General features: G+C 36.9%; 1 protein-coding gene across 1 annotated transcript; it reads right to left on the bottom strand.

Moving 5' to 3' along the window:
• Nucleotides 1-586: 586 nt before the first annotated feature.
• LOC134678919 (ras-specific guanine nucleotide-releasing factor RalGPS2) lies at nt 587-13,843 on the bottom strand. The gene is made up of 11 exons (XM_063537668.1): nt 13,657-13,843; nt 13,440-13,567; nt 12,631-12,907; nt 11,991-12,154; nt 11,352-11,494; nt 9,955-10,165; nt 9,103-9,309; nt 2,590-2,715; nt 2,156-2,320; nt 1,405-1,533; nt 587-985 (listed from the first exon to the last, which is right to left on the bottom strand). The coding sequence occupies exons 1-11, from the start codon at nt 13,705-13,707 to the stop codon at nt 883-885; spliced, it is 1,704 nt and encodes a 567-aa protein (XP_063393738.1). The 5' UTR covers nt 13,708-13,843; the 3' UTR covers nt 587-882.
• Between the last annotated feature and the right edge of the window lie 1,763 nt (nt 13,844-15,606).

The raw sequence follows: 15,606 nt of genomic DNA, 5'->3' as shown, positions 1-15,606 counted from the left end.
TTGTAGTATTCCATTAAAATTCAATATTATAAAAAGTAACACACATGTGAGATGATGCTTATAATAGTTTCGATATACTCGTATCGGTGGATTCAAGCAATATTATTTACATATTATATTCGAGAGGATTATATGCACGATTTAAAATGTAGGTACTATTTCTATGTGTTCTCTTTGACTATTAGAGCCATCACACTCGGAGATGGTGTCATAAACGTGCAGCTACATCGGTGTGGAACAGACAACTGATGCTCACGCGACACTTGTACACTGCATGACTAGTAACCATGGGTATAGATGGATCACTTACCTTTACATTCGTGCACCATATTAGATGACTTAGATGACGCGGCATCGCCAGTCGCCACGTATTGACGCTCTCATACTTATCAAGCATGAGAGTGCAATTGCTCCTTTCATTTTCATATACGTTATCATATATAAAATACAAATCTTTACTAAAAAATGCGAAGATAAACTTAAGATGTTGCATAAAATTGTGGTACAGTCGCCATCAGATATATCGGAGCGGCCAAGGTGTTCACAATATCTGAGCACGCGCCCTAACGCCCTGACAATAGAGCCGTGTTCAGATATTTGTGAGCACCTTGGCCGCTCCGATATATCTGATGGCGACTGTACGCCCCGTGGCGTAATAATATACAAATGAAAGAGCGCCAGTGTGGTGACCTCGAGTCTTCTTACATGCATCATAATGCAGTTTCTTTGAGAAGTATGTAGGCTAAAGCACGAGGACAGTAAAGGGATTGTATCGCTGCAACAGTCGCCGTGTCAGATGCAGATACTGTATATCATTTTTAGTTGACATACGTCTATGAAGATAGTTAGAGTGAGACAGAGAGTAACCACCGCCCGTGGCGGTTATTCGAACTGCATGAGATTCGCAGGCAATGGTTTCACCATCTTGTTAGATACTTCTTGTATCTTTATCCACCACTGCATGGCCGTAGTATCAGATCCGGTTCTGAAATGATAGTAAATTGTTATTTAATAATTGATCCTACACATTTAGAGCCGCTAGCTATTTATTACCACTAAGTATAGCAAATTAAGTCTCGGTAACAGTATACAATTTTGCCATTCAATTTAAGAATATTAAAATGTATATTTACGATATTATGAGGTATAAATAGGTATTGCAAATTAACGCAAACAATTATAAAAGAAATACATGCTTGCTATAATTTAAGATTGAATAAAGAGGTAACTGAAATATTAATACAGCTTGGCAAAAACGAGTAAAAATTACAAAATGGCAACACTGTAGTGTCGCCCGTTTTCTTATATTCATTGGTTTAAAAGGGACGATACAGTGTTGCCATTTTTTTAATTTCTACTTTATTTTGCCAAGCTGTACAGCAATATGAGAAGTGCGATACTGACTTGAACTTGTAGAGCGTGCCGTGCTGGTGTATGAGCTGGAAGGAGTCGGAGGACTCGCCGCGCGTGGCGGTCCAGCTCTCGAGCGGCAGCGTCTTGTAGCGCTCGTCGCGGAAGTCGCCGCGGCTCGTGCTGCCGGACACACAACTACTATAAGTACTCACTCGCATACTAGGTACTATACAACTTAGAATAAATTTAAAAGTGGAAAAATTACTGTATTGGCGAGACTTGAACTCACGGCCTCTGACCCCCTAAGGTAAGGTCCCCTTGACCTATATGGTGGAAAGATTTGCTGGCTTGGGATGAGGTCTTGGTGGCTCAGATGGCAGCGCTGGAGTATCGATCCAGAGGCCGTGAGTTCAAGTCTCACCCAAGACAGTAATTTTTCCACTTTTAAATTTATTCTAAGCTTAATAGCATCGTTAGCAACAAGCAGTAACGTCTGCTGTTACTGCTTGTTAAAAATTAAAATTACAATACAACTTACCTACTTATATTTATACAAGAGAAGATACTGCGCTAAATCATGATTCATGAACGCCTGCCCACAGGGACCAGTTATCAAATAAATTATTTACCAATTACTAACAAAATCCGAACCTGACAGTGTTTATAATAATTTTCTAGTGCTGTATTTCGTGCGCGGTGTGAAATATTTATTTTAACTTCATTCGTACATTAACAACATTCCCATTCGTACTACCAGTAAGTAATGGTACCTCCTGTGATAAAATCGTGTTAGTAAACTCACCCCTTAAAAGACTTGGCGGCAAAGAAGTCGAGCTGCTGGTCGTGCAGCACGAGCCAGTAGCGCTGCCACGACGCGAGGGACACCTTCTTTCCGTCCCTCAACACGATTTTTCTTCTCACGAAACCTTCGTACAAACATTCTGAAGCTTCCGTCTTCGTAGGATTACTAGGACAATCAATTGAGACATAAAATTTACAACTTAGGTAGATAACTTCAATAATAACAGCAGCAGAATGCAATAGGGTAGTGCACTTATTAGTCAAAATCAGCTCGTACAATGATATCAAAACGATTTGTTACTACATATAACGCTAGTAGGTATGGGTAGATTATTTTATGTACATTTTAATTCCATAACCGCCGTGAATCAATTTAAGTAGTTTATACGGAAGCAACCCTATTGTTCAGACAAATATGGCGGGCGCTTGACTTACGTATGCGGCAAGGAATGGGACAGCTTGTCCCCGGCCACGGAGCCCGGGGACTCGAGCAGCGTGTCGTCGAGCAGGTTCACCGAGCCCGCCGGCGTCTTCTCGTCGGACTGCCCCTTTCCGAATATACTGCAAAGTGACAAATTCAACATCAACTACCATTACAACTGCATTATTTTGCCTCATGCACTAGCATTCAGAACGATTAAGTTTTCGTGACCCTCAGAAGCCCAGCCCAGGCTTAGATTTTCGTTACATTGCGGTATTTGTTCGATCAACTACAGATGACAATGATGAATTCATGCGCATGACCCGCATCGTGTATCGAATATTGCATGCAATTTCTTGACCCGTCTAAATGGGACTCTGCTATGCCTGTAACCTGTGTTGTCTCTTTTTTACAAAGGCTTTGCGTGACCCGTATTAAGGTAGGAATCGTCAATGAACAGTGCGGACGACAGTAGGTACAGTCCCCAGCAGATATATTGGAGCGGGCAAGGTGCTCACAAATATCTGAACACGCCTCTATTGTCATGGCGTTGCAGTACGTGTTCCGATATTTTTGACCACCTTGGCCGCTCCGATATATCTGATGGCGACTGTACGCAGTGAACGGCTTTGAGGGGGGTAAAGAAAAAGCCTAATAAATAGATTCATGCTAGTTGAAAATAGGCACGTTAATTAAATTAAGTGATTGCTCGTCAGAGCCCTCGGCTATAACACTAGATATACTTAGTAGATATTAAGCTATATCATATATACATATATGTAGATGGTCAAGCAAATCTTGTCAGTAAAAAAAGGTGGCAAATTTGAAAAATTTAGGCACGAAGGGATATCGTCTCATAGAAAATTTGAATCTCGTGTCTTTTTCTACTGACAAGATTTGCTTGATATATTTAGCTATATCATTACCTATACAATATACAGTTTGTAACAGGTGAATGTTTACGAGTAGAGTATATAATAAAAGTGTTAAACTAAAACACCAATCATCATCAAATAAAGGATTTAATACAATAAACCAGACATAACTTGGGAAGCTCTACTACGACGCCGCCATTGAGATGCTCATCAGTCAGTCCTTAGCGCGCTATAGTGAGGTGTCTATTTCCGATACCGATTGTTAGGCTGCACACGCGAAAGATCATTACGAGTATCGGTTATCAAAAGGTACCTACATACGTCAAACATGTCAACTTTTCTTTTAATAAATTACGTCTATAAATATGTTTTCATTTTATTACAGCACGCATGTCGGATGCCACGTGAACAGGGTAGCATTCAACAACATCAGCTATGCAGATGACATGGTGCTGTTGAGCCCATCGGTTGGCGGACTGCGAACCCTAATCAATATTTGTGAGTCATATGCTTTAAAACATAATTTAAAATATAATGTGTCGAAAAGCGAATATATGGTTTTCAAGGCGGGAACCAAGTGCCCATCTCATGTCCCACCCATTCGCCTGAATGGAGAGCAGCTTAGGAGGGTCAATTCGTTTAAGTACCTTGGGCACTTGGTAACCGATGACTTACGCGACGATGCGGATATCGAGAGGGAGCGGAGGGCTCTGGCGATCAGAGCCAACATGATAGCTCGCAGGTTCAGTCGGTGTACAGCGCAAGTTAAAATTACGCTATTCCGTGCGTACTGTACATCGCTGTATACCTGCAGCTCATGGTCGAAATACACGCAGCGCTCGATCAATAAATTGCGGGTGCAATACAATGACGCTTTCAGGGTGCTGTTGCGACTGCCGCGGCATTGCAGCGCGTCTGGCATGTTCGCGGATGCGCACGTTGACGGTTTTCATGCGACGCTGCGCAGGCGCTGCGCCGCGACGCTCCGCAGAGTCCGCGACAGCCGCCACAGCCTCCTGAGCGTAGTAGCGGGGAGGTGGGACAGTGGCCTAGTCAGGCACTGGTCCTCTCTTCACTTAGGTTTAGGTACTAATATAGTTGTTTAAGTATGTTCTTGTTACTAACACACTATGGACACTTATTAGTCTGAAATAAATGCATTTTATTTTTTTTATTTTATTTTATTTATTTATTACGTTACCAGTACGTTTCATATTATTTAAATAAATATGTAATTTAAACCATCTACTGTACTCCCTCCTTCATTTCTGTAAATGCACACGCGTTTGCTCCAACATGCCAAAGCTATCAGAATAGTGAAAATCCGCAGTGGACCCAAATATAGTGACAATCAGTGAATAAGGCGAGGACGTGCAAATAGTGCCAAGAAGAGTATACCTACAGTACCTATACTAAAGGCAATTAACTAACAAGAGAGTGACACATTGATATATCCTCCTAAGACCCAGACATACACGATATAATACATACATTGTAAGTAACAGAGTTGATTTTGTTTTGTTTGCAAATTGAACGGATCAAAATAAATGCACCTCTGTTCCTATTGAAAATAATTTAATTTTTAATAAGTTCTATAGCCAGGACCGTGAGCCTTAGGAGGCAACAACGAAAAATAAAGATGAGCAAAAGTACAACTTATATTAGTTTAAATAAACAAGCTTTTAAATATACGCATGCATTGATGAATGAATATTTCTGTTACGACTTATTTAAAAGACATAATCATCCTTTGTATCTGAAGGCAGGAAGAAAATAACTGATAAGTACATAATATAATTAATACTTATGCACTTATTTAAAGTAACAACCCACGTAAACCCCGTAAAGTCCTTCCTATAAAATTAGGTATCCGATACATTATAAAAATAAAAACAGATAAAAAGTGAGTCTATTTTAGGTAAAAATTACAAAGGTATAAAAAATGATTTAATTTAATAATTTAATTAATAAGGTTATTTGGTAATTGAAACATTAGGGCAAGATAATCACTGGTAGGGAACCCTCATACTTTTCCTCTTGCCCCGAGCTTAATAAGCTATATTTCTCTTAATACCCCATATATGACCTTATATTATAGTGTTGTTAAATTATTTGTAAATAAACATTGATAGATAATTTATTGTAATTGTATTCTTGGTAATTTTAATTCTTAATTGATCATTATTAACCCTAATGCAACTCAATAACATAAAAAATGTTGTACGCCTAGCTTGTTCTCGTTCGTACCTATAGTGGCCGCTATCCTAAAATGGCATCGCGATTACGTCACCGCGCAACTACGCCCATCCGCCGCTCACGACACCCTGTTTGAGCCACCTACGTTTATATTACAACTCATTGGACCTAATTTTCTGGTACAACGTTACTTGCAGACTTTCATACTAAAGCATTACGTTAAACATTACATACTTATATGTCATTACCAAGACCTTTACCAATGAGTTTTGGCCGAAGGGTGTGAAGTTCCGGGAGTTCCGCGGCCGGCACCCTGAGCAGCCAGACAAAGTGTTTTGTAGTTTTTCACCGACTTTCATAATGGAGGAGGTTATCAATTCAACCGTATTTTTTTGTATATATGTTACCTCAGAACTCCGTCATTTCTGAATGGATTTGGATTTTTTTTACAAGCTTTTATTTAGTTTCACCTGTTCCGTTGTCTGTCTGTACTCTGTAATAAATGCAAGTTAAATTTGACCCACTTCCCGGTTTCCGGCGATGAAGCTGAAAATTCGTATACATATATTATGTAAGTTGGGTCTGATGACGGAGACAGGAGGTGGCCATAGGCACTCTGTGATATAGAGATGGCAACGTAATTGTGTTTGGGGTTTTTAGAATTGTCTCGATGAGTATTAGTAACACGTGGAAAGAAAAGTACAGTTAGCGATATAAGCTTTTACCAAAAATTAAATATTTGACAAAAACCTGTTTTATAATTTGTATGTTTGTTTTATGGGCCACTAGCTACCTGAGATCAAGATATTTAATTATTACCTGCTACTCTCCTTTTGTTACCTACTACGTCAAGTACGTCAAACTTATGTAATCAGCTATGAGTAGTCTTGGATTGGACACCAAAAGCTTCTTAAAAAAATTAAACTAAATAAATATTAAAATGTGACATTTAGGTACGGCTTAAATAAAATTCATGTAGTAACATAAAAATTGGTTTACCTCTCGATGTCGACGTTTTAGTGCTAAAATTAGTACCACTTCATCTAAAAAAATGGATTATCTCCTCTTGATTGTTTGTCTCGTAGGACTTGGGCCATTTTTGGTTGGATTATTATGTACAGTGCCAAACCGGGCTGGGTTGCCGAGCGAAGCCCAAGCTTTGGGAAGCCGTGGCTATAATTCCCGGAAACAGAAGACGGCCAACTATTAAGTATTAAACTACCAGGGTTATTTTACCTATATTTATATTATTTAGTTATCTAGACTTTTGCGGAACTTCAGATATGTACCGCGCTAAAATGCACATATTTCGTTAACATTGAAATTTGTGGTAATTTAGACAAATCTTACTACTGCTGAAAGTTCTCAAGAGAAATAAAAACCACGGTACGCATATTCTGGATTGGTTAGGTACTGTAATTTTTGTTATACTTAGATATTATACATAATTGTGTAGCTAAGTCTCTTAACATATTTTTATTAAATTTTAGATGTTTAAAAAAAAGCGCAACATAAAATAAAATCTTTTATTTCCTAAGTAATAATCTAAAATTGTGCTACTCGCTCAATTACCAATGTCCTTACAGGACACGAAAAAATTATAAAAAGGCATTTCGTTTGAATGTGCAAAATAGCATTACATTATCAATAAGTGCCCCCTCGTGACCCGTAAATCGGTAGTAAATCCCATGACGAAATTGTAATCGTTTTTATGTAGGTACACCTACACCTAATTAAGTCAGGAGCGCCGCTAATCGGCGACAAGTTTTTGTACGGTCCGACCATGATAATGCGGATACATTATTAAGAGCATTATCAGTAAATACAGTGAAACTGGAAGTTTTTTATGACATTACAAAATACACCGACACTGAATCAATGAATCATTGAAATTGATTGAAGGTTCAATATTAATAATTATTATTTATTGTCCTCACAGCTATGTACTCTTATCAAACTCGCTACCTATCAATAAACTGTTTATCGTGAGTGCATAGTATGATTTATTAATAGTCATGTTAATTGAGGACCGTGCAGTATTTATAAATTATGTGCATAATATCATTTCCAATTCCCAGCGTGCTTGTAGAGTTAGCAAAAAATATTTCAACACCCAAAAACATCGACTATGCTAGTAAGATTCGACAAGAAGGTATTTAAAGAAAATATTTCTAAGTGCGTTATCAACGTCTTAGTACAGTTGTTACTTTAGAAAAAATATATGGTTTACTTTTTTTTTATTGATGAATGGATTTTACAACATGACGCTCAGAACAGAACATAAATCATACTGTTTAATACTATTAAGCATCTTTAGAGAGATTTATGTGTTCATTTTATTTCTAGAAGCCTCATCTTAACATCATTTACAACTTATTCCTCACAAAAAATACCAAAATGCCTTCTTATATTAAAAATAAATAATATTTACGGACGAACAAAAAGCATGCTAGTGATACCGTTCAGCATACGGAGTGTGGCATCTTCTACATCTCAAATACAACACAATGCAAGCTGTCTTGCTTCAACCAACGGAATAAGGGACTCACCCAACACCAAAATTGACCTTGTGAAAATTTCTTGGCAAGCTCGTGCTACGAAACCTATGTACCAGTCATGAGAGGAAAAAAACATTATAGATACTTATCAAAAGGAAAAACATCAAAAAAGACATGATTATGTCTAAATGTATAAGTGTAATGCAACAATTAGTTTCTCTTGTTTGTTTAATCTTGCTAAAACGAATCGAAATGCGAAGTACTTAAAACTGATAGTGACGTGGATAAACGAATAATAGCACTATGTGTGACTGAGATAATCCGGCTAACAGAAGTTGAATCTTATAAGTTAACTTTTATCGCCACTTGCACCATTCCACTAACCCGGGGTTAACCGGTTAAATCATTAAACCAATGACAAATTGTACTAGTAACCATATAACTCTGGTTTAACTGGCTAATCCCGCGTTAGTGGACTAGTGCATGTGGGGCTTAGTGACGTCATAATTCAATTCTAATAATAATTCAGATTTTGTTTCACATATGATGGCAAATGCGAGTAGTGAGACCGGAAATTAGCATGGCTGTATTTTCGCAAAAATGGCTGCATCTATTTTATTTACCATAAAAGAGCCAATAGATATAGAGCCAAAAAAATCGTGATGATTTCATTTCGTTAGAGAAACATAACGTATGAGATAAGTACCTTAACAGCAAGCATGATATAAACGCTATTCATCACTAGTTGGTTCAACTTTTGTTTGCCAAAAATATTAAATACCAAAAAATTTGTTTAAGACACTGTGTATCACATAAATTACTAAAGGAAATGTTGTGTTAGTAACAATCAACCAGTCACAATAAAGGAACGTAAAAAATGAAGTATTTCTAACTAGCTCGTTTAGATTTCCAATAAAGTTGTGTTTGAATCAAAACAAGGATATGAACAAATACGTACTTGGATCCCAGCGATCTACATTTCCTGTGAGTAGGTATGAATTTGGAGTTGTAGTTGGTGTGAAGGCGGAGCGAGCCGGAGCCGAGCCGGTGCGAGGGCGAGAGCGAGTAGGCGGCGGGCGCGCCGGCCGCGCCGTTCTCTTTCACCGACTCCTTGGAGCCGGCGCAGCTGCCGACGGGCGAAGGCGGCTCCAACTTTAGTGACAATCTGGAAAACCACATATCTTTTAAAAAAATGTATACCGTAACATACGAAATGTTTTTCTTCGATTTTAACGAGTGGTCCTAGTCGTAATAGAGGCAAATAACTCAAACCCAGCCGAAACTATTTAAATTATTTTTTATTTATTTTAATTAAGACTTGAAAGGAACCCTTACCTTTACTAACCCTTTAAGGCCCACTTGCACCATTGCACTAACCCGGGGTTAAGCGGTTAAACTATTAACCTAGTGTCAAATTGTATGGCTAACCATGGCAACTCCTGGTTTAACCGGTTAACTCCGGGTTAGTGGAATGGTGCAAGTGGGCCTAAGACTGGTAATACAACTGAAGATGTATAGCTGAAGTAGACCGCCTGTACCTCTATTGTCTTTGTTTAGGTTACTTTACATTTATTGCAAACTACGGGTACCTATGTGAGGTGTGCAATAAAGAGTATTGTATTGTATTTTAGGACATCGTAAATAGGTATAGCCTTATTTTCCAAATTACCAAAGCTAATCGTAATGTTTGGAATCGTTTTCTTTTGTAAGTTTCATACGGCTTGTAAAATATTTACAAAATACTGCAGATTTCGACTAAGATCATTTACGGTAATATAAATACATGTGAGTGTTTGTTGAATACACTTACTTGTACTGATCATCTTCCAGGAATTTCTGAAGCTCCTCTATATAACGGACGCTGTTGAGATATGTGGCTACATGGGGCAAAGGTGTAATATCATATTCCGATGTTTGGTATTTCTCTATTGTTTTTAAAACTACCGCCATTTTGGCGGTCCGGTGAGGTGAACGAGCTGGGTGGGCAATGTTTATATATGTCAAATCTGTTAAAAATATACCTGAAACAAAAAAATCTTCTTAAACTATTTTAGAATAAGGCTAGAAAGCTCAAGCAATAGCTACTGCGGCTTCACCCTTCTAAGTGAGTCGTAGGTAATGACGGCGACTGTCTCGACCTAACTCGTTTCGAAGCGTATTTTCTATATAAAGTCATAGCGTACTAAGAGCTAGCCCCTTAAACATCCCCCTGTGCTATATAAGTACATGCAAAAATGCCTTACATTATTATGGAAAAGAGCTCTCAGACTCTAACTGCTGGATCGATTTATATCGAACATAGCCAAAAACCACCGTAAGGAAACTCTTTCATGTTAAAATAAAAACACGTCGAAATCGGTTCATTAATTGGAAAGCTACGATGCCACAAGCAGACAGACATTGACGTAAAACATTTGCTATTCTTGCGTCGGGAGCTCAAATATAATACGGTTACGTAATTTCACTTAAATTAGAAACAAAATTACTTAAAAGCCAGCCGTGAGTTCCAAGTTGACTGTAAGAACTTCGCATCGCTCGCTCGTTTGATAATGAGAGCATTGAAACTTGACAGTTGTGCTATACTATTCTTATTACTGGATCTCGGCATCTGGCAGCTGTTCATCGGTGGCGATCAGAATGACAGCCCAGCAAAACATTTCAGTTGGAAAAAATTAATTCTAATACACGAAGTTGTATCATTTATAGAGGACGGTCCTATATTTTATCAAGAATAAATAACATACATTTTTTCTGAAAAAAAGCCGCGTTCGATTGGTACTTGTTTTGCCCAATATGAACGTATGCAAAGTTATGACGATGACAATTATGAGTTGCAATAGTTCTTGCCACAGATCTAATTTCTATACCTATTATAAAGTTGAACTTGTACTTTTGAAAAAATAAACATTCATAGTCAGATGCATGGCGCTTATCTTCACTCCAAGGTGCCTGCCCCTTACCCTTTGATCCAGACCCCATATCAACTGTTTTGACAACAACAATGGCATTCATTATACAAGAATGTAATTTGGTTATACATAATTATATGTACATATTTACATCATATGTAAAACATACTGGTTACCACGAAAATTATACATGTTGATAAATTTATATTAACACGAAATTCATAAGGCCACATTTTATATTCCATAATACATATATTGTTTTCAATCTACTGATGATTAAAACTGTAAATGAACTTACCCATAAAAGGTATGCAGGGTAAAGATATGCTTTTCAAATATTCTCTCAGGGCTGTCCAGTTGTCTTCTTCCCCAAACAGTTCTGCTAGTTTATCAAATTGTTGTTTATCCTTCTTTGATAAGCATGCCCATGTTTTTGTCAATCTAGTAAACATCAATAAACATGTTACTTATTTTTTTTAATACATTTTTGTATTACTGCATAAATAATTATACACAAGTTGTGACATTTTTGTAAAATTGTATATTTTTTAATCAATCTCATTAAAGCCATATTTCTCAATATTAAAAATATTCATGACAAGCATTAACACACATATCTTGTGATTATTCTCTTTGCCCGCTATTTACACATGTGTGTCAAAGATTAAACTCATTAATGTTATTGTTGTATCCTCCTAAGGCCCAAGTTCCTACCTATAGTAGTTAATCAGTACAATGAAATTTAAATCATATTCGATTGGAACTGAGTTGATTTTGCTTTGTTTCGTTCAGTTTTTGAACAACGCAAAATCAACTCTAGTTCCTATATTGAAGGTTCACATTTCTGTGGCAAAATTTGCTTTTTTCATTTATATGGCTGGGCATTAAGAGGATATGTATTTGTTATTACAAATGTATGTACTATTCAACAACTTACCTATATATACTAGCACTATTCAACGCAGATATGACAGCGAACAAAGAATGCAAATTATTAAGGTCATGTAACTTTTTAGCTACTTTAATGAAATGTGCCAGGGTCTCCGCTCTCGCTTTAGGTGATTGGCCATTCAATACTTCTTGTACGGTCCAAAAGCTTACCTACAAGTAACAACAAAGTAATGTTCATATAGGTATTTACATATCGGCACTACATGAATATAAATATTTCTCTTGCACAAATTATTATGTATCTGTTTGGTCGGAAAATGCCATTTGTAAATTTGTGTAATATATAATAAAACAAATAGTCAACACATTGTGCATATGTTTGCTAAGTTTACTAAAGTATTGTACTTAAATATATGCTCACTGAAATTTAAACAGTCATCAACTATCAATTGAGACAATTGAGTAGTTGTGTTAATTATTGGGCTCCACCATTAGATCAGCTCAATTGTACCATAACAATGAAATGTCACTAAAGTTAAGTAGGTATGCAAAATTTTTATCAGAAACACGAAGTATCCAAAGTACCTTACAGAACAGGTCAGATGATAGTAAACAAAACCCCTTAAAATCGAGAGGGATTTTAAAAGTGCATTATAAACTTGTACTGTAATAAATGCAAGACTCACCCTGTTGAACCTTTTAGTAAATGCAACTACATTTGGAGCCACAGTCTGCTTGTTTGCTTTGTTCCAACAGCAAGTGGTCAGTTCATTTGGTTGAATAGCTTTAAAACATGGTAGGTCAAGTAATGTTAGTTGATTTGCAATGTCTTCCGGACTCAATCTTAGAGCAGAACAAACTATTTCATCCCATGACTGATTGATGCTGGAAGCAGCTGGCAAACTGCTGGTTTTGTACTGATATACAGGGTCTAGTTGCCTGTTACTGCTGCCGTCGCCAAGTCTTAGTGAAAATATAATACATTAATCAACATTATTGTTAACAACATAATATTTATTTTAAGTCCCATTTACACAGCAGGAGCACTTGCATGTATTATTCGATACATTGCTGAATACAGAGGACATTAAAATCAGTAAATATGGAAAGTTACAAAGATCACATGAAAGTTCTTGGTCCGTCTGAATGGGGCTTTACTTTATACATGCTTGTCAAAAACTAGCTAACGAAATTTAACTTTTAAGTCAGATAGAAGTTCAAACAGATATATCAATACTAAACTTCTGAATAGTTTTTAATGGGTACAATAATGTTCATTGATATAAATGTCTTATAAAATCTAGTCTATTCTCGATTAACAAAAACTGTGGTTAACAATCAATGGTAGAAAGCGATGATGTTGAGTCACTTACTGCTGTGGCGCAACATCCCCCAGTAGATTTGTCAAGTTACAATTTTATTTATCATGTAGAACATTACCAACATCCTAAGTCAGTCCAGATAAGCAACAATATATAAATAGTATATTACTTACCCATAATTGTAATAGCATGCACAGTCATCTTTAGTTTTTTGACTGTTCAATGGAATGTGTATTGCTTTCTTGTCATTTTGTCTACATGATGGTTTCTCTTCCAGAGGCCAGTTCTCTTCATCTTCATGCTGCAACAATAACAAATTAGACATGATAATAGGGATATTTTCACGAAACATTAAAAGATTACACAACAAATATACGGATTATTATGTACCTCTACAATACTTAACACTGAAAGGCTATCACTAAGAATATCCCGTGGCATTTTTGTTTATCCTATTGGGCATGCTTCGACGAGCCCCGTATCGGCTGAAACATAACAATCAAATAAACAAAAAAGTCTATTCCAACAAACCAAATCTCATCATCACAATCCTGTTAGGAGATAAACAAGATACAATTATCTAATTACTAGATGATTATTTGATTTCAATTAACACTAATATCTTATTTACACAATGTCATTATAGTCAATTCAATATAATACGAAGTACAAAATAACTTGATATGAATAAACTACTCGGACTAAGATGCATATCCACGGAAAGAGAATGAAAACACTGTTCCTGAAATTATTTATGTACTGAAAAAAAATCCTGTCTATAAATCTACAAGTACATCGTTCACTTCATAGTGTGATAGAAAAATGTATTTACCGCTGCCACAAATAAAAAAATAACATGAATATAATATCCAATAGCTTAATTAATATCTGTCGGTCTAATTATAAAACGAAACGAGTTAAATAGGGTGAATAGAGTGATGGGTGACAGAAAATAGACAATTAGACAAGGACAGCTCTAGGAAGGAGTAGCCAGTATGAAAAATAATAGTGATAAAGCGCGGTTTATATGTAAGGCAAATGTAAGGCCTCTATACGTTAAAGAACCTTGGTTCCGATTTTATCGTTTAACTATAAAGCCCCCTCCAGACTATGCGCGTGAATCGCGGGCGAAGCCGCGAACGCGAGTGTGGAGTCGATTTCGCTCTCTGCAAAAATCGACGCTACACTCGCGTTCGCGGCTTCACGCCGCGATTCGCGCACGAGTGTGGAGGAGGCTTAATACGCCTTGGCCACGCCCCCACAACATGGGCCCAGTTTTATAAAGTTACAAGTTACAGGTTACAAGAGTACAGGCTACAGGCACCTGTAATGCACTGTGAACGGCTACAGGTGTTTTATAAATACACATAAATAATTACAGTTGTAAAGAACCACGGTCAATCTCGATTACATGTGAAATCTACAGGTGTGAAGGACATCACTATTTTAAAAAAAACGTGTGTCATAGATACTCGGTTCTCTACTAAATTATGTGTTTTTGTTTGCTGTAAAATATTAATTACTGGAAAAATGGCCAGAAATGAAGGAAAAATCGAGTGGTTGAGAGCGGCGTTCCATGCCAAGGATATACTTTTTGGGCCGTTTTCAGATTCAGATTAAGTTAGATTTAATGAAATATTTACGTTATAAGTAAATAAGTACTCTTTCACATTCTTACATTAAAATGTATCGTTTCGGTAGCGGCTGAAAGATAAATACGGTGTGTATCGAAAATTATGAATAGTACACTTTACCATAATGTGAATGCACTATACTTAAATAAAGATACGAATGCTAATAAATCAACGACAAATATCGGCAATAATCCCTTTCCATTTCCTAGTAGATAAAATAAAACGTATCGTCAATAAAATCAATATCAAACATATTGTCACTTTATTTCCTATTTACTATATATTTCAGATACATTAACAAAAACTAATAAGGTCAGTGCATGGAAAAGTATGCATGCCCTGGCACAATCGTTGGCGTTGGTGCTTAACAATAAAGAGTAAAGTTTAAAATCTCTCAGAAAACGAGTCAACAAGTAACTGCTGTTGTGCTGTTACAGGACTCAAGACGTATGTAAGTTTTTGTTACAAGTGTACCAATCTACACTTGTAATTTACAATATTTTTATAAAACGCTTGTTCGATTATGAGTTTAAAACTATAAAACTCCCGTATTTTCGTCTATGGTTGAGCTACAGGCACTTGTACCTGTAACCTGTAAAATTGTAAAGCCCCCTCCAGACTATGCGCGTGAATCGCGGGCGAAGCCGAGAACGCGAATGTGGAGTCGATTTCGCTGTCCGCGAAAATCGACGCCACACTCGCGTTC

The sequence above is a fragment of the Cydia fagiglandana genome, chromosome Z, assembly GCF_963556715.1.
Source record: "Cydia fagiglandana chromosome Z, ilCydFagi1.1, whole genome shotgun sequence".
Classification (NCBI taxonomy): Eukaryota; Metazoa; Arthropoda; class Insecta; order Lepidoptera; family Tortricidae; genus Cydia; species Cydia fagiglandana.
This window is presented reverse-complemented; position numbering and strand designations above follow the sequence as displayed.